The 21,188-nt window shown below is 38.0% G+C and overlaps 1 protein-coding gene across 1 annotated transcript in view; it reads left to right on the forward strand.

Moving 5' to 3' along the window:
- The window catches only part of myo10l3 (myosin X, like 3), a 92,636-nt gene that overhangs the window by 6,807 nt on the left and 64,641 nt on the right, over positions 1-21,188 (forward strand). Inside the window, exon 2 of the mRNA XM_073855048.1 lies at positions 16,521-16,619. Coding sequence (XP_073711149.1) covers positions 16,521-16,619 — 99 coding nt within the window. The remainder of the gene's footprint in view (positions 1-16,520; positions 16,620-21,188) is intronic.

Consider the following 21,188-nt stretch of genomic DNA (forward strand, 5'->3'; position numbering starts at 1 on the left):
GTGGCTGTAGCTCGGGGCGTTCAGAGCAGACGGGTGTAGCAAACAGACTTTAAAGGCTCTGTTTAACACAATCAGTCCTTTTTCTGTCATCTGCTGAGAAGAGACGGACCCCTGACAAGCCCCCAAAAAAGATTCACGAGGAGCAGGGATGAGCTATACAGTCATGTCACTAAACTCAATAAAATAGGGCGTGGCCCGAAATGCAGGCCATAGTGGTTGAAGTTCACCAATATTTGCTATATTATTGAATAATGATTTTTTATGATATTTGTTTAGATATTATGCATTTCATTTACTATTATCTTTTTAAATAGGCAATATTAAGGGCTTTTTGTAAGCAGATTAAAGATTTGAACAGCTGACATGAGATATCCTGCCAAGCTTGTTTAATATAAGATTTTGCTTTGCCTTCACAATGAATGATTTGTTTCATAGTACTTGATGGCTACAATGTTACAGCATTTTAATGCTAGCCTAGCACACCACCTGCGACTTGACATGGATGTCTTGGCGGATATGTTAAAACAGAACTGAAAAATAATATTACTGCAAGATCTCTTCTATATACACATGCATAAACATTACACTGTGCATTGGCACGCATGCACGCACACACACGCACGCACGCGCGGGCACACACACACACACACAATGTGTATTTCAAAGCCTGCATGTTCACAGTACATGCAAGAACATCTATACAGCTGGAAGCAGAGCATGCGTAACACCAAGACAAACAGGTCATTAACATCTAAATTACACCCATCAGCTTTAGATCCTTGAGTGGTTCAGTATGTGACTGCTGTTTATAGAAAAGTCCCAGTAGTGGGAAAGTAATCCGTAAGCTTCACTTAGTCACTAACCTTGAGTTGTAGAATAACAAACACAACATGTAATTGTTTAGCCGGCCCAGAAGTTCAGTCTCTTTTTTAGTAAGAGTTCTTCCCCTGTGATTAAATTAAGCCAATTTGTTGTTAGAGATGAGTGTGGTTGTTAAAGGTCACCTATTATGGCCTTTTCACAAAATGTAATATAAGTCGCAGGAGTGCCCAGAATGTGTCTGTGAAGTTTCAGCTCAAAATATTCCACAGATCATTTATTATAGCATGTCCAAAATGCCCCTATTTGGGTGGGAGCAGAAACAAAGTTTTAATGTCTTTACCTTTAAATGCAAATGAGCTACAGCTCCTCACTTCCTTACAATCAGACAGTGAGCGCTTTCAGTTAAAATAGATCTGATTGATACAGTCTGAAGGGGACCGCACACCGGCGGCGCAGCTCAGCGCCGCGCAGCGCCGTTCTAAAAATATCGAACACATTGTTTTCTATAAGTATACGCACACCGGCACCGCCAGGTGTCGCATGTCCACGCCGCCCAGCTTTGACTCTGGAAGTTGCTAAAATCTCTGTCGCGCCACACAGCGCCACTCACACAGTTTAACATAAAATAGGAGTTTTAAGGATTAACATTGGCTGCTAACGTATACTTTGCATTTTGAAGTAGATGCTATCTGACGAAGCTTGCGCTATTTAATGTGCACTTCCGGTTTACAATACCTCCGAGTTGTCCTAGACGCGACTCGACGCAGGGCGGGTGGATTTTTTTTCATTGTAGGGTGGTTGTGTTCACACACTGCCAACACACATTATGTCCAAACACCTTGTACAAGTGGATTTTGCATAATAGGTAGGGGTATCACGATTCTCCAAATCCTCGATTCGATTACATTTTTTATTCTAAGGTCACGATTTGATTCGATTCTTGATTTTACTGTTTTTTTTTTGGAAGAAAAACCATTTTTAGACTAGAATTTTATTAAACATAATATCTGACCTTGAACCCAGAGATGCCCTGCCATGTTAGTCGTGCTGCCCGTGGAAAAATATGGTACACGCACATACCTGATAAAATGAAACTTCCTGTCAGATGAACATTTCTGTCAGTACTTTGCACCTTAAAAACGCTCTTTAATTACCGTCAGACGAGATTGTGAGACTATATCCCAATAAGTCATGTTTAAATGCTGTTTTCATAACATTTAAGCAACTGAAATAAGTTGTTGTGAAACTAAATGGATCTCAGTTCAGAGAAACGACCGGTCCTGCCACAGACGCCGCTCTGCTGTGCACACGTGCAGGCGCTTGCTGTTTTTTGTTTCAAATGTAAAGAGCAGCTCGCTTGGTGTCTCCTGCATCTGCCATGCTTTCTTTTGACTGGCTGTAGCTAGCTAAGTTAGAGGACGTTGACTCGCAGCACTCACGCGTGTGTTTTTTTTCCGCTTGGCAAGTCGACCGGACGTGACAGGGGAGCGTGGCAGAATTGACGATTCCATTTTTTAATTCGAAGTTCGAGGATGTGACTTAATTTTGAATTTAAAATCGAAATCATGACACCCTTAATAATAGGTGCCCTTTAAATATCGCTCCTCAACTTGTTCCATCATCGCTTTTACTATCGCAAGCGGAAATGTGTATGAGGAAATGTGGCACAGATTTTTCTAATTTGTTTTTCTGCTTGGGTTCAAGCAGACCAATCACAGCGCTTGCGGTCCGTATGGAATTGACCCACAGTTAAAAATGTGAAAATTGGTGTAAGTTACAGTGTAGGGGTTCGCGTCTGTGCGCATGCTACGCAGTACTATTGACGCAGAAGTATGAATTGGACTGTAGTATAAAATATTGCCCTTAATTGAGTTCCTTTGTATTTTTGTGAAACATTAAGCTACATTACCTGTTGTTTCCTGGATCTGACAAAGTACATATAGTGTGATTTGATAAAAAAGTTTTTAAAAATTCTGTCCCGTATTTGCAAAGATGTTGATTTTATTTACAGACCAGGGGGATGCTTGAATCCTTTTATGCTCATCATTAGAAAGGCAGAGATGATCTAAATTATATGTTGTATTTGAATTGGTTTGACATTGTTATTTGATGCTGAATTAAAGCACTTTAGCTTCAGTCTCAACACTGGTGCATTAGTCAACATTTATTGCTTTGCTGGCTCCACACATTTAAAGGAATGAATGCAGCAATAATCTGACTCAGTCAAACCTCGACAGCTGTTGTACAGTTTTTATTTTGTGGTAAATATGTAGTCATATTGTAGTCATATGTAGGCTCCCTTATAAACGTTAACCATGTTTTTAACACAACTATAACTGTATAAATACTAAAACCAATAGTATGGTATTCAATACACAAACGACAAAAAAAACCCACATGGTTTATTTTCGCAAGGAGATAATGACTGCGAATTGTGTTTTAGAAACTCCTGTTTTGTGTTAAATTAGTTTTTTGTTTTGTCAGATAAGATAAAAGGCCAATTTTAGCTGAACAGCTGTTGTGTGTTTATTGAACACTACAGCTGAGTAATGCTGCCACATCAGAAGGACCCCTCTCTTGGAGAGGCTTATGCTCTTTACTTGTGGCGTAATCTTGTCCCAAAAATCCCAGCAGTCATTCTAACCCACGCTGTTTATTACATTTTACTCTTAAAGGTTAAAAGGTTGTTGTAAAAAAGGTTTTTCAGACTATAAATAAAATAAGAAAGAAATGTTTCTTTGACTTAAATAGTTCTTTGAAAAAACAAAAATGGAGCAGTGGTCTTTACATTTACACATTTGACAGATGCTTTCATCCAAAACGACTAAAAGTCCATTTATCTATACATTTTTATTTATTTGCTAGCTCCCTGCGGACTAAACCCACAACCTTTCTATGGCTAACCCAATGCTCTACCAAATACGCTATAGGAACAACCTATTCTATATAAACTGTAGTAGGCCAGTACACATATACATATATAGCCTCCAGTCTTCACCTCTTATCATAACAAGCATTTATCCATTGGTTTCAGTCACAGTGAGCATAAAGAAATCATGCTAAGGCCTTTAATCACCATCTCCAGGCTATGCTTTATGCAAATCAGTCAGCATCTCATTTGTAAGTAGTGCTGCACAATGAATCGCATCGCAATCACAATCGCGATGTCAGCCTGTGCGATTATATGACAGCAAAATGTTGCAATTATATTAAATAAATAAATGTGTGGACTTGTTAACACTTCTGATAACAGTTTGATGATTTTCCTTGCTGTTTAAAAAAGAAAGAAAAACGTGTGCGTCGTCACTTGTGTGTGCGTCGTCACTTGTGTGTGTGCAGCACGGAAATACCAGAGCGAAGATGGATGCAGAGGAGGTTGACAGTGATCTGGTAGCTAAAAAAAAAAACTCTACGTCTGTTGTATGGCGGTATTTTGGATTTAGGATTACTGACACTGAGCAGTTGCTACATCACGTGGCAATACGAAAACATTTTTAGTTTTACAAATACACATTTTAGGATTATCACTAAACTGTGTGTGGATTTTTCTTAAAACCCATCAAGTTGACTCATGATACCATTTATTATAATCGCAATCGCACATCGCAATATTAGCATCAGTAACCGCAATGGGAAAAATTACCCAAATCGTGCAGCCCTATTTGTAAGGTTAAAACCATTAAGCATCACCATCATTTGATGCTAATAGCACTCTCTTTCTCTATTGTCTGGTCTGGGTGAAGTCTGGGAAGTGTCCATCTCCTGGGGCCATAGAGTCTCCATTAGCTAATTTCTGATCAGCTGCACCCATCATCATTTATTCATACTGCTGTCAGCCTGGTGACGGAACATCGAGGCTGTTTATCTGATCCTGTACAAAACACTGCACCTTCTCTGCCCATCGCTACTGTCAATTCAACTGCGGATTTACATGGTCTCAATTGTTAATGTTGTAAACGTATCGCTTGCATGTTAGGTAAGGACATAATTCTTTAAACGACTCTCAGAGTTTGAAAATGTTTGAGCACATGATCCTGTAACATGTTAAACATCCATCACTGTTGTGACCCATGATTTCAGGTGTGCCAAATCTCTTACTGGATTTATTGATGACATACAGGTCTAGGGAGGACATGGGGTTAGGAAGAGCAGTCTTGGTTTCACTGATGTCTACTATGTACCGTTGTAAGAATTTCAAGTCATAGTGTTCCCCTTTCAAAGTGATTTAGTGATTTGTGAATCTTTAAAGTAGGTCACTTGTTCTGGAAGTTTTAGTGCAATTCCGGGATGGATTACCAAACAGATGATTACCGATTTGCATTAAGCAGTTTTCAAAATTGACTAGTTGGTGGGTAGTCCTAATAACTAGTTGGTGTAAGGGTGGTGGTAGGTTGGGACACATCCTGAACCCTCCCTGTGGGTAATTTGGGTCATTTTACTACTGTTCTATCAAATTATGTCTGCAAATCTCAGAGGCTTTGAACTTTAAAGGATTAGTCCATTTTCTTAAAAGAAAAATCCAGATAATTTACTCACCACCATGTCATCCAAAATGTTGATGTTTTTCTTTGTTCAGTCGAGAAGAAATTATGTTTTTTGAGGAGAACATTGCAGAATTTTTCTAGTTTTGATGGACTTTAATAGAGCCCAACATTTAATACTTAACTCAACACTTAACAGCTTTTTTCAACGAAGGTACTATAAACAATCCCAAACGAGGCATAAGGGTCTTATCTAGCAAAACGATTGTCATTTTTGACAAGAAAAATAGAAAAATATGTACTTTTGGACCACTATTTTTCGTCTAGATCCGGTCCAGCGCGACCTAACGTAAATGCGTAGTGACGTAGGGAGGTCACGTGTTACATATATAAAACGCACATTTGCGGACCATTTTAAACAATAAACTGCCACAAAGACGTTAATTAGTATCATACAACAACGTAGGAACGGTCCTCTTTCAACACACTTGTAAACACTGGGGCGGAGTTTCGCGTTCGTCCTCTGTGACCTCTTGACGTCATGACGTATTGCGTGGGGAAAATGGACTAATCCTTTAAGGGATTTTGTATGGTCAACAGTAGTCTCAGCCTCAGACGTCACGGCTATGGATTGTTGGCTGAATGTCGGATTTGAAGTTGTCCTCTGAAAGGTTTAATTATACAGGATTTCCGGGAGATGTGTGTGTCACGATCTTTAACGCTTCGCCCAAAAACAACACATAGCCATCTGATCGAAGAAGAAAGCCTTTATGTTTACATCAGTAACAATATGCTTCATCAAGATTGAATAGACTCTGCATGTTTAAAAGTATGCAAGAGATCTTACAGGGCACCTAAGTGTGTATTAGTACATGTTAACGATATGCAAAAGGTACAAACCCCAAAGTAAACAATGATGAGAGTTATCGTCTCCAACGTAAATGTCTTTTCTTGGACTACAACAAACACACGGATTGTAGGCAACAGTTTACTTCCTGGGATTGGTGATGTAGACTAGACTGACATTATCATAATTTCTCCCGCTTTGACTCACAGCCTGTAAGTTAACTCCTGTAAACCAAATCTTTCAAACATGGTAAGGAGCGTCACCTTTCCGCTGACGTAAGCGGTATTAAGGCCAATCACAACGTACAGATTAGCTGGCCAATCAGGGACACAGCATTTTTCAAATCAATGAGTTTTGTACATGAATCGGTGCATTTCAGGAAGAGATTAAAATCTGAAGCTACAAAAATGTACGGTATGTGGAAAATAATGTATTTTTTAACCATAAACCACGCAAACACATTGTATTATACCAAATACACAAAATAACATTGTTTTTTAGCAATGAAATAGGTGCCCTTTAACGTGTTTGCCATTATTGTTGTAAACTTTAAAGGTGTTTGTGAATTATAGTTGCACTTCAGCCTTTTACTGTGGCGACATCTCTAATCCCCTAAACGTGATGCGGCACAATGCGACACGTGATTGGTTGCTTTATGTGTCAGTCATATGGCCTCTTGGGCGGTCCTTGGAAATTCAAAGCAGCCATAGTTCCCATACCTTTAACAGGAAGGTCTGTCTATGTGAGACTAGGTCAACAGAAAGGATCCCTCATTACTTCAGGTCATCCAATCGAATGTTCCTCATTTCTTGGCCATTCTTTTCATTCCAGTCGCTCAACAACCCACACAAGGGCATAATCAGTATTTGGTTTAAAGATTGGGGGTGGGTGGGTTAAAGTGTCAACTGTACATATGTTGGGGGGTTTCTAATTGCTAATTTTGATTATTTGGGGGGCTTACCTCCCCCTACCCTCCCCCTCAACCCCCCTTAAAACAATGCGCCCACCCCCAGGTCAATTCCAGAATCTGAACTCATAGAAACAACCTAACGTGCAACTTTGAGGGCACTGACTGGTTTTATACAGAACACAATTGTTATATATATATACGGTTTGCTGTTAGCCACAAAACGATAAGCAGTTTTCAAAGGCTGATGCCAAAAGCGTGATGCTAAGAATGCCAAGATCATGTGATCAATTCCCATGGAAGACACAATGTGAGATAACGTATACCTGGAATGCACTGTCAGACACTTTGTATGAAAGCATCTGCCAAGTGTAAATGTGATAATACAGCAAATGAAAGTGCTTTATCATGATCTTATCTGTGCGTGCCGTGTTGGTCAGTCAGTATAGAGTTACACCAGAGCGTTTACTCTCTATGTGCTCCTCACATCTGCACAGCTGCACTGAAAGAGAGCCTGAGGTCAACAGAGGTTTCAGTATTGTTATGATAATTTGAATAAGTGTCAATGTTTGAAATCTAAATAGTTTGCAGGAATCCCATTGATGCAGTGCGTGGCCAGCTGCTTTGGAAAAGAACTTTTATGATATTAGCAAAGATCCCTGGAGATCCTCACAAATGCTAAAAGTTACATCTTGTGCATAATCAATCAGTCCACGTAGTGCAGTGCAGATTGGAAAAATGCAAACATTTATTTTGTTTCTTTTGTCGAGCTGATTGGACCACTCGATACTCTTCATCTTGGGCTTCCTGTCACAAGGAGAAATAGACACGGCACCTTGCATTGTGTATTCATGAATAATTCACACTCATTCATTAGCAAATATCCAAATTTGGCACTGTTAAACACACAGAGGTAATAGAAACTTTTTGAGAGGGTTCAGAGTCACAAAGCACTTTAAGGGTGTGTTTGTACTTGTAGTTCGTACCAAAAAGGAAACAGTTAAGAAGTCTTGGTTTGCTTAGTGTTCACACTAGCATTTTATCAGCGAACCTAAGGATAGCGAACCTTAATGCTTAAGGATAAGGTCACCACCCGATTGGTCAGCTTTTATGACGAATTTTATGCGACAGAAGTCTGATAATTTTACATTTCCTTTGGTGTGTAAGTGTGTATTAGTACATGTTAATGATATGCAAAAGGTACATACCCCAAAATAAACAATGCGAGTTATCATTTCCAACGTAAATCTCTTTTCTTGGACAACAAACACACGGATTGTAGGCAACAGTTTACTTTATGGGCCTTTTGACGTGGACAAGACCGACATTATCATAATTCCTCCCACTTGAACTCACAGCCTGTAAGTTAACTCCTGTCAGTAGTGATGATGGTTTTCGAAGCACTGCTTCATGAGGCTTCGAAACATTTACAAATCTTTTGTTTCGAATCAGTGGCTCGGAGCTTGTTTCAAACTGGCCCAAGTCACGTGATTTTAGCAAACGAGGCTTCATTACGTCATAACTGTTTCGAAACGTTTCGAAAATCTGATGGTTCACCACTAGGGGGAGTTGATCACATGACCAGTGTCTAATATGTTTAGGTGAACTCGGGTCAGTTTTATTATGAAAGTTCATAAAACATTTATCCTTTTGACTAAAAACACTACCATTTTGTCTACTTTTTGTTTATAGACAGATTTGAAAAGGTGCATAATTAAAAGGGTAGTTAGTTTTAATGATTTGCTTGCCCTAAATAAAACTGAAAACACATAATAGACTTTTAACTATGTCTTAATTAAGTTAAATAATTTTTTAACATTTTAATACAAATCATGCTATTATTTTGTTTAAAAAAGTGTAAAATGTTTGAACATATCTGCTTTTACACTATTTTGACCAGCAGGGGTCGCCAGCGTGTGTGTTGTTTCGAACTGCTTTGAAAAACTGAATCAATTTTCGAAGCAATTGGTTCAATTGATTTGAAGCTTCGAAAAGCTTCATTTCTCCCATCACTACCTGTCAGCATTTCATTGTGAGCGAATCTTTCAAACATGGTAAGGAGCGTCACATTTCCGGCTGACGTCAGAGGTATTCAAGCAAATCACAATGTAGCCGTGTCTCAAATAATTTATAAAAAATTGTTGAATCGCTTTATCTAAGATGAATTGCTTTATTGTTTTACTCTGAGTTGTAACTGTGGGTTCACACCAGCCTCGTTTGAGGCGTCAAATTCGTGTCTACCGCGTCTAGTTTGCCACTTGAACTTTTTGAGTTTACTCGCTTCATGCACGCTGAAATTCGCGTCATGGGAGGGGTTTCTGCGACTCTGCTCGCTTCCTGTAATCACGACACTACTAGAGCAAGCTCCTGATTGGTTAACGCGGCAGGTTTTTCCGGCAAAGTTCAAAGTTTTCAACTCGCGCATTTCCCGTGCCATTCGCGATAAATGCTTCTTTCGCGCTGCGAGACCTCCAGGCGCGCGTCAACGCGTCTTTACATTGACTTAACATCGCTATCACTCGTGCTTAATGTCTCTACTGCTGGTGTGAATGCGGCATAATACTACGTACACACCAAACGCGAGGCATCGTTACTCGCTCTAGATTACTCGCGGGATTTAACTTCGTGTTATGTGAATTTTTCGCTCAATATTTTCAGCTTGGGCAAAGAAGCATTTGAGGCGAATAGCATGTTTTTTTGTGGCAAATGTGCCAGCCATATCGTGTCATTCGCATCGCCCCACCCGAGGACGCGTCTGATTGTGTCTTTGGATTGATTTTGTATGTAATCTACTCACGCAAATCGTTGAACTCGCATCTGGTGTGAACCCACAGTAAGTGTCACAGTTGTGTGATGTCAGTATTAATGTCACATATTATGCTTAATGTTGCATACAGCAGTTAAAGTAAATCAGTTTAGAAAGCAAGATCTCCGAACTTTATACACAGCTGATTCAATGTCTGACAGTACAAACCAATCTAGTTATTTTGTTTGCACGTGTGCCGTACTTTGACAGATTAAAAACTGTGACTTAAGTTGCCCAGCTGGCTTTTGTTGAGGGATTTCCGCTCGGTTGCCCTCTGGGACCCAAGCATGACCATCCAGCTCTGAGACGGTCAAAGTGACGGTGAGGTGGGGGAAGAAGGGGGAGAAATGTGGAGAGAATGGAAGGAGGTTTGTGTTTCTGTGACCATCTGTTGCCTATACAATGCACCTCATGCACAAAGCAGGTTTACACTGCTGTGCCTTCACAGACAGCTTGGTGCAACTCTCTTGTGGAAAATCTTTAACTGCACCACATAAAGTATGACATCACATGGATCGACGGGAAGGGGCACAGTGGTTTTCCAGCAGTGCCAGTGGAAACATATCTGGTTTTAAACGTTGTCATTACAGTGGGACTATTATAAGACAGACTTTCAGAGCTGCTCTGTTCCTTTGTGTGTTCACTCCAAATTAAACGAAACACTAGAAGTTTTTGCTGTTTCAAGATGATTTAAAAATAGATAATATCTCGTTACTATGTGGTTGCTAGGGTGTTCTGGGTGGTTAAAACAGCCAACCCTATGATTTCCCATGACCTTTTGCTAGCCTAGTCTGTGATGTTATGCTGCCTAAAAATGACTTTGCATGAAAGATTTGTAATTTAGGAAATCTGGTGATAATCATGAGAATCATTCATGTCCGCAGCACAAACTGTGTGAGAAAAACTGATGTCCAAATTTCAATATGTATGGTTATGGGTTTCAAAAATGTACTCTTTATTTGTACACTGTTTACTGAAACATTAAGATTATCCTTGAGAATATTCCAGGAAAGCTTAAACTCATAGGGTTGCTTTCCCAAACAGGGTTTAGATTAATCCAGGACTAGGTATTAGTTATAATCTAAGTAGTTTTTAAACATACCTTACAAAAAACAATACTGGTGTGCATCTTGAGACAAACCAATGGCACTGATATATGTAAGCAATAAGTTACGAGAGGCTGTGCTGTATCGTGAATAAGTAACGGCTGAAGGGCGTTGTTAGGCACGACGCGAAGCGGAGTGCCTGCAACCCCTTCAGCCGTTACTTATTCACGATACAGCACTTGCCTCGAGTACCTTATTGCTTTTATAAAACGGTTACCACACAATATTAAAGTAAAAAAAAATATTAGTGCAACTTTCATGAAGTTAAATCAATAAAAGCATTTTTTCCGCTAGAAAAAATAGTCCCTGACTGCAAACAACAACATGAAAGCTCAAATAAAAACAACAAACTGTTCTCAGACTTTGTCTCATTATATGTTTATGTGTTGCTAAGGGTGTTGCTAAGGGCGCAGTGATATTAAATAGAACCGTTGGGTGAAGCGGTCATGGCAGTGTTTTATTGTGAATAAAGCACACCTATTGACCAATCAGAATCAAGGATTGGAACTAACCGTTTTATAAGTTAAGATACGTCAGTGCAAGATGTTTTTAATTAAGGCAGTTCAAACATGCATTTTAGTGGGACTAGGATAAGCCTTGTCCAGGAAACCGCCCCATCTGAGACACGGATATCTGCTTCATAAAGTCATAATACGTTTTTGCCCATGCCTTGCCTCATGTTTCAAGGGCCCTCAATACCATTTCATTCATGGTAGATGATGTTGCATTATCCCTCATATTATGAAATCTAATCAAGCCACAGCTTGAGCTTGCATCTGTCTTATTTGTTGGCATGTAAGGGGCCATTTACATGACAGCATTTTCGAATGTAAACAGGAAAGTTATTGGCTGTTCGTTTACACAACAATGGCATTTTGGGGTCCTGAAAACCCAAACTTTTGAAGATGGATTTAAAGTCCACACAAGCGCTGACAAGGTGATATTATGCCCAGCTTCTTTATGTATATGGCTCTTTGATCAGTAGGTCCTGTGTGAGCATTTGAAAAAGCAACACTCGTCATACATAATCTTTATAAACATTCTTTATTATCGTGAAAATACCTGAAAAGGTTTGAAAAGCATGGATATAACCACCCTCATTGTCCGTCCAAACAAACAAAAACTTGATCGAAAACGCAAAGGAAAACGTTAGTTTTTTCTACATTGTTGTCGTGTAAACATAGTGGAGAACTGGGACGAAAGAATTGCGGGACGAAAGTAAAAAAGCGATTTTCTCCGAGCCCTGATAACATTTGCATTCCAAACTATGACCACATCTTAAGCACGCAACCCTTGATAGAGCTGACATATATCGCGTTATCTCACCGTTATGCGCGTCTATGTCCGGAAAGCTGTTTTCAACCATGCTAAGTAAATTTCTAAAGCGGTCATTTTTTTCTTACGCATTGTGTTTCTCGTTTCATGTGTTACAGTACTGGTAAATCTACAGGTATTTAGTGCTCTAACACATCCTGAAGTTTCATCCTGTCTTGAAGAAATTAACACTTGTTACTTTTGTCCCACTGCTTGCAGTATGTTAAAAATTGATAGTATTCTAATGTGTTCAAATTGTTAAGAAATGTTTTATTTTCAAAATTCAAGTTTGTACTGTCAGGTTGCTTTTGAAGCATTTTATTCAAATTCCTGTTTTCGTGTGATTATCACGTATTGGTTACTCAACTGCTTTTTCCTATTTTTAAACCATTGTCGCTTCGGTTTAGGCTTAGATTTGGTGCTTGCATTACAATGTCACTTTATATAATGGTTTATACTATTTTTTCTGATTTATTTATTTATATAATGTCGCCTGGCGTTAGGGTAAGAGTTGGGTTTGGTTAGGGATGTCATTTTATGTAAATGTAACCCTAAACCGAAGCGACAATTTTAAGAAAATAGGACAAAACAGTTGAGTAACCAATACGTGATAATCACACGAAAACAGGAATTCGTTATACGATCACAAAAAAACGCGAATCAAAAAAATACGTGAATATATAACGAAATTTCGTGAGACTGGGCTGTACTTTCGTCTCTGTTGACAGGGTCAAAAGTAACAATGCCCTACTTATGTTCAAAGTGAAATTGTTTTACAAAATTTCAACTGGTATTGATAAACCACACTTGTGAGTTATTGACCACAGCAAAACTATATATCTGTCTAAAACATTATCTTTTAAAATTACATTTTTCTGAAAATTGGTACTTTCGCCCCTGCTCTCCCTTAGCCTAATAGTCTTTTCTCAGTGTGTTTTGGTATTTTCTAGATAAAAAACAAACCCCCCCAGAATAAGCTGGTCAAATTGTTTACTTCCATGAATCTACAGTATAAGAGAAAATCTTCTCGCAAGCAAAAGTAATTGAAGCACAGCTCCACGTGCCATAAAGCCCCAATGCTGTAATTTAAAATTATGTAACAAAGACGGTTGATCTTCTTAAATCAGCTTCAGCCGTAATAACATTTTCTCCCCAGTCACATCATGTGAATTCGCTTTTCTGTTTCCTGTGCCAGTCACAGACCTGCTTGGATTTTCCCATCCAATTCTTGATCCTAAAAAAATTCCCTTTAGGTGCAATGCCCGTATTACTGTAAATAAAGACGTTGTATTGTCTGGAAGTAATTTTGCTTCCAGTGGGAACGCCTACGGCACCCGCTAATGGATGGAGGTTTTTGATCCTGTTTTGACTTGTCATTCATGTGTGATGATTGAATATGTTAAAGACATTGAATTCTAGTTGTGTTTGTCTGCTTATCATACAATGGGAACATATATTAGCATATGGTTTTAGCCTCTATTCCCCTTCTTTTTCTTTTTTAATGCCATTTAGCTCAGACCTGCCAGAGACCCTGAGCATTAGTGCTACATTTAGCAAGGCTTTTTAAAGAAACATGAAAGAGGTTCTCAAGTAACACAGAACGGTACAAAAATAGTTCAGACAAAATAAAAATTCAAGAATGCAAGCATTAAAATATCAGCAAAAGCACCATGCATGAAAGGATTATATAGTAGCTTTATGTGAATGAAAAAATAAAAGCTTTTCTTTCACGAGAAAATGAAAATAAATCTGTTGATCCGGTGTGTGCTTCAGTAATGACTTAATATGTTCTGTTTCTTCCTCAAACACAAAGCTGTCACATGGCATTATGAAGACTAATATTAGCAAGCATATATTTATGATGCTTTGCATCAATTTTTTAAGATCGAAAGTTTCAGTTCTCATTGTATGCAAAAGAGCAATTTAATAGTCACACTGTAAAAAATAAAAAGTTGACTTAACTTAAATTTTCAAGGCAACTTGCTGCACAGCTTTTTTGAGTTTACTCAACTCTTGGATGATGTAGTTTACCTAACTCAATTTACTGAGTAATGTCAACTTACACCAAAAAGTTGAACCAACTTAGACTGATTAGGTAATAAGTAAATTTCTATGTTTACTCAACTAGTGACTAAGTTGGGTAAGAGTAATTTAGTATATCCAAACTTAACTAATCTACATGTTTTGGACTGTGGGAGTGTACACAGAAAGGTCTCATAAACAAAGTCTTTGTCTGACTTAAAGCAGAGACCTTTTTACTGTGAGGCAACAATGATGCGCGCTAACTCACTCTGCTGCCCTCTACACTGAACACACACTTCTCAATCATGGTAACAATGAACAAACATCATTCTTAAAAAATTACTCTAAATACAACATATAACTAACATTAACACCATAACAACATAAATAAATCCAGCAAACATTAAAACAGTCATCTTTTTTAGTGAATATAAACCAAAGAAGTGAACATGTCGCAATGCATGCTGGGAACCATTCCTACCATTGTTTTTTTTTAAATTTCTTGTTCAGATTACTCAGTTTGGCAAGTTGGGTGAACGAATTGGACAAAAACTTATACATCTAAGTCCAGTCAACAAAATAATATTTGTTAGCTGAATGATTATGCTCTTTTCGTTCAGTGAACACAAAATAATCAATTGACGCCCTTCAACAAATAAATCTTTGTTCAAGTTAGTTAATGTTCTTTGTTGAATGAAGATTTTAAAGTTGGATTTTTTTACAGTGCATACATTTACATAATAATAAGGTGAATTGTGCTTATAAACTTTATGAGAAGTTCATTTTAATCTACGTGGACATGAAATTGATTCACCTGTCTGTATGGCATGCCAAACATCAGGCTATTTTTACACTCCACTTGTAACATAATGTGTCAGGCCTCATTATAATCCAACACTGTGTGTATCATGTATCTATGATCATCTTCATCATGTTTTGGAAAAAGTGGAAATGTATTGTATGCGTGCCTACACGTGCTGCCTACGGGACCCAACGCTGTTGCACATGTCAGCCTGTTGTTAATAGTTTATGAGGATTGATATCTCTGAGCTCTGACCTTGGGGCTTGGGTTTCCTAGTGAACGCTGCTTCCATTGATCCTTTGGTTTTGATGCGCTGTTGGACAAACTAGTCCCTCAACACTTCATTGGCCATCTGAATGCGTGTGATGTGAAGAGGTGTGCCTGTAGTTTGGATGCCAGCTTTACTTCAAACGTGCCACACAGTATTTGAAAATATACAACTGCATGCATGACTAGCAAGAGCAGGAAATGACTAGTGGTCTGAGCAACCAGATGTGGGCTTTCCTGTTTTTGCATTTCCATTTCTGCATTCAAAAACATGGAAGTTGTGAGTTTGTTTAACGCCCGTTGCACGTATAGACAAAAGCATAGCTGGGCCGCCCTTTAACACAGTAGCAGCTGTTTTCGTAATTAACGTACAGGAAATAACATGAGGGTAGCGTTTGAGGTTGGGTAACTTTTTGGTATAGGAAAGGTGTGCGTTTAATTTCGTAAGAGATCAGACGTGTGGTTTTCACAATGCAGAATGTAAAACGAGCTGAGCCAAAATATATACGTTTGAGGTGGGGATTTTTGAATTACCTGGCAACCCACCGGAACATCTTGGATGTGTATTTTTTGCTTGCTTACTTAGAATCGATCTTACTTAGAAGCAATAATCATTTTCTTCATTAAAAGTAAAAATGTAAATATAAACCAAGTAAAGGGATTGGTGCTCTCAAAAGGCCTTTATGTTGTTTGCAACATGTGCTATAGGCATGAAAAGTGTACTGTGCTGCCCACAATGCGCATAAAGTCCCAAAGGGAGGGAGGTTTCGCCCAGTCAAATGCACCACTGTATATCTGAAAAATGAATGGGTCGCAAAAATGGCTGCTTTAATGATGGTGCAGAAAAGAGAGAAATCATGATGGGATTTAAGGGTTGGGCTGTGGTTAAGTTCACTTGTTTTCTTTCCTAGGAGGGCAGCCCTGCCAACTTCTGCATCGATCAATTAAAATTGTTCACAGACTTCCATATTCTGTTCTGTCCTTTTAAGAAGTACACAAAGTTCCTGTGCTGTGGCAGTGTATAACATATTGTCACATCTATATACATATTTAACTTCTGTACTAACCACAGAATATGTCAGATCTCAATAGAGTCTGCTGTAGTTATTGTTAATTTTATGTGGCTTGTGTCTGTTTGTTTTTTAGGGTGCTCGCGTGTGGGTGCGAGACAAGGAGCAGCTTCTGCCCTCCACTGTCAGCAGCTGCGATGAGCAAAGCCTCATCCTTACCACCGACTATGGAGAGGTAAGAGGGACTATATGAACACAAAATATATTGTTAAGCACACTAATGGAACAATGAACCTAGAAAATGGTCATGTATACCTTGTAATGCACTGTAAGTCGCTTTGGTTAAAAGCATCTGCCAAATGCATAACTGTACATGTAAATGTGACCCTGGACCGCAAAACCAGTAATACTGTAAGTCGCACGGGTATATTTGTAGCAATAGCCAAAAATACATTGTATACACTGTCAGAAGAAAATGATCAGAATATATACCCTAGCTGTCACTGGGGCTGTACTCTTTCAAAAAGTTCAGCTTTGCACCTTAGGATTTCATTTTAGTACCTCAGAAGTACATTGGTACCAAAGAGAGCTTATTAGTACCTCAAAAATACATATTAGTATCTCAAAGGTACATATTGGTACTTAATGTTTATATCTTTACCTAATGGTCCATATTAGGACCTTTTTATAGGGTACTGCCCCAGTGACAGCTAGGGTACATATTTTGACCATTTTTTCTAACAATGTATGTCTTTAAGGTACAGTAATCTACCCAAAATTGTATTATGTTTTGTATTCCTGTAAAGGTACAAAACGGAAACTTAGGGTACAATCCCAGTGACAGAAAAGGTATAGTTTCAAACCTTTTTTCTGACAGTGTAGGTCAAAATGATTGATTTTGAAGTAAAGATCATGTTCCATGAAGATATTTTTACATTTCCTTCCTATATAAAATATATATTAAATGTATTTATCATTAGTTATATGTGTTGCTTAGGACTTCATTTGGAAAACTTTAAAGGCGATTTTTAATTTTTTGCACCCTCAGATTCTAGATTTTCAAATAGTTGTATTTCAGCCAAATATTGTCCTATCATAACAAACCATACATCAATTGAAAGCTTACATTAGCTTTCAGATGATGTATCAATCTCAATTTCAAAATTGACCCAAAATTGACCCATTCCTAAAAATGTGGAAAGAGTGTTTGACCCAACTATGGGTTCAAACAACCCAACTGTAGTTTAATTTAAACCCCACAGTTGGGTTTGTCCATATTTTACCCAACCATAAGTTGAAACAACCCTGTTTATTTGTGATCTGTCACAGTGGTGTAGTTTTTTACGGCCTTTTGTTCTTGTGAGGTCTTGTTGTGTGGGCTCTTAAAGGTGTATTCTCACCGATATAGAAATACCTTTAACATGACTAGCAGGGGTTGTTAAGTTTAGTCACCCTGTTTAATCAGTATAGCCGCTCTCAAACCTTTGTGTCTAAAGGAAATCCTGTCCTCAATAAACAATGACAGAAAGAGAATGCAGACCAGAATATATTTATCAGATGTCTGTGAACATTTGTGTACTATATATTGTGCTTTGTTTTAGTATTTCTGTATAGAGTTTTATATTCAGTATAATTCATTATAGGACCTTTAATATGTGTATTGTTTAAAAAAAAGAAAAGTGTAGTTTTTATGGTTACTACTAAACGATTAAGTTTTTTATGAAGGATGCTACTTAAATATGACATGTCTGTGAAATCCAGTCAGTCTCATAATCCAATAATGAGATATGCATCAAAGTTTGATTAAACATTGATTCCAACCTTTGACCTTACTCAGTCAATAAAGATTTTAAGGTTATATCCCCACAGAATGTTCTTTACATGGTTGATTTTATGTAGAAAACAGTACATCACAAAAAGACTCTGGCTGACTACACAGTAAAGGTCACATATACCACAAAACAAGAAAATATTTGCAATTACACATAGTATCATGTTAATGTACAACCTGGCTCCATCAGAACAGGACACATCAGGGAACAGGGAAACAAGAGACAAACATGGCAAGACATGATATCAAAATAAAAAACCCTTGCATAAACACTGTTGTTGTAATTACTTAAAGGGGACATATCACAAAAATCTGACTTTTTCCCTGTTTAAGTGCTATATTGGGTCCCCAGTGCTTCTATCAACCTAGAAAATGTGAAAAAAATCAATCCAGTAACTTAGTTTTGGTAAACCATTCTCTGCAAGCATGTGAAAAAATAGGTCATTTAAATTTGGCTCCCCTTGTGATGTCAGAAGGGGATAATACCGCCCCTTTATCTGCACTATCCAAACACGGCACTGCCATTTAATGCAGAGATCAACTCATTTGCATTTAAAAGGACACACCCAAAATGGCACATTTTTGTTCACACCTACAAAGTGCCATATTAAACATGCTATAATAAATTATGAGATTTTGAGCTAAAACTTCACATATGTGTCTCCTTTAAAGTAACAGATGTTAAACATTAAATTCAATATGCATACTGAAATGCTACACGCATTTACATTCATTACTTCTGAAATGATTTCTGGCCTCTGTTAGCACCAAATTCAATCAATCATACATTAAGTGAGAGACTATAATCAAATAGAGATGCATTAACCTATAGAGATGTTTTCAGAGGCAACACAAATGACTACAGTTCATTTTATCATCAATTAGTACGAAAGAAAGAAAACATCTTTAAATCGCTCAGGAGACTTTTGTCTTACAGGGCTTTCAGCATGCATTACAGGGGCAGGTTTGTAAAAACTTCATAATATAGCTTAAAAATGGATGGGACCCAGTTGCATGTTTTATTAAAGAAGCTTGCAGTGGCATCCGTGGCTAACTAGAGGTCAGTAGAGGTCAGGAGGGTTTGTGTGAGTTATACGCAGATTTTTGTGAGGCATAGAAAGACACTCCCTCGGACACATCATTTATCAGTGTTAACACACACAGGTCTGCGGGTCAAGGTTGAGCTCAGACCCTTCTAGAATAACCTCCTCCTGCAGACAAACACTACGGGACACAAGCAAAAAGTAAACCCCCTCCCTTCTCATGCATCCAGCTGAACACCATCCAGCATCATTTGCACTCTTCATTCAATAGTGAGAGTTACAATTTATTTCATGTTTAACTTAAAGTTTTTTTCTAAATTAAGTTTGATTCAGTTTTATTTGTAAATTGATTTAAAACAACTCCTGAACTCGTCAAAGTCTAATAATTAAAAACAACTGAGTACTATCCATATATATTTTATACATTTTCTAGACTCTTGTTTTTTTTTTAGATCTAAACCATTTTTACAAATTATCTCTAGCACCTTAACATTATCAGCATTAAAGTATAAAATCTGATTGTATTTTGTAGATACAGATTTGTTTGCGCAGATTGCTTTTGGCAAGGGTGTGCCACATTTCTGGAACAGCGGATGGGTCGACAGTAAATCTCTTCCTAGGCCGTCCCCATCCTTCCTGACCCACCCATATAATACATATTCATGTTTTCTCTACACAACAATAAAACAGCAGGGTGTGGCTTTCAACAAAAAAGCCTCATACAAGACACTTACATTAAAATGCTAATAACTCAAAACCTTCACTAATCATTTGTCAGTTTATCATTTTTATTCCAAATAATGTTATGAATAATGACAATACAATAAATAATTTTTGAAACAGTGATTGTTTTGATTACAAACTCTAATCTGTCAAAATAACTCAAATAAATTACATTCAAGCAATAGAGTTTTATCATACATCATGTACCCTGTTTATTTGATCTCATAAACTGAAGTCATGCACCAGATCAGTGTAGCTTCACCCTACATTAGAAAAGCATTGACTGTGTGCTTAATAACACGGGATCAATAGATTCAGGCGATGTCCTGACATGCATAAGCACGTTTGTGAGAGCTTCTGGTTGCTCAGAGTGCACTGAGGTTTTATTTAAAAGACCATGAAAGCACTTATTGAATGCTAACACTTGTTAAAGAATACTTACAGAAAAAAACATGTCACTTCTTATGCAAATCATACTGAATGTAATGAAAAAATAGATTTGAAGATTCCTAGTGATCTATCCCACACAAAATACATTTTAATTCATAAAGCGGAGGAGGAAGTCTCAAATTGTGTGTGTATCTCTCAGTTGTGTTTATAAAACTGTATAATAGAAGTCGAAATGATGCTGAATCACGTTGAATTTTGGTCTCTTCCAGTGCAAAAAACCCAAACAATTTTAACCATTGACAATGGATGTTTTATGTATGAATTAATCACCAGGATTCCCTGTACTCTCAGGAATGGTCCGTTGCTTAGCAACCAAAGGGGATGTTCCTGCTTCCCGGTGCACTGTCATCATTGACACCATTTGTGCTGTCTGAATGCCAATAATGTGCTAATGGCAGTATGACAAGGTGACGTCTCACCATGTGCCAGTTTGTTGAGCACAACAGGACAGTCTAACGTGGGACAAGGCCATTATTATAGATATTAATCCTGCATTATCATTTTATTATCACAATGTCACTGTATGTTTTGCTACCCCTGGCCTGTTATTTACCCGCATGAATTGAGACATGGAATATCTTTCATGTGAGTCATTAAGATTTAAATTTTCCCATTTCATTGAATGCTCTGTAGCCTCCATGCTTCTCAGTTAGTTGTCAAGTCCCTTTAATAGTGTTACATGAACATCAGACTTATGACATCAGTGAGATCACAGGGATACACAAAGAGAGGACAATGAGTGTGTGGCATATGAGAC

The sequence above is a fragment of the Misgurnus anguillicaudatus genome, chromosome 17 (assembly GCF_027580225.2).
Source record: "Misgurnus anguillicaudatus chromosome 17, ASM2758022v2, whole genome shotgun sequence".
Classification (NCBI taxonomy): Eukaryota; Metazoa; Chordata; class Actinopteri; order Cypriniformes; family Cobitidae; genus Misgurnus; species Misgurnus anguillicaudatus.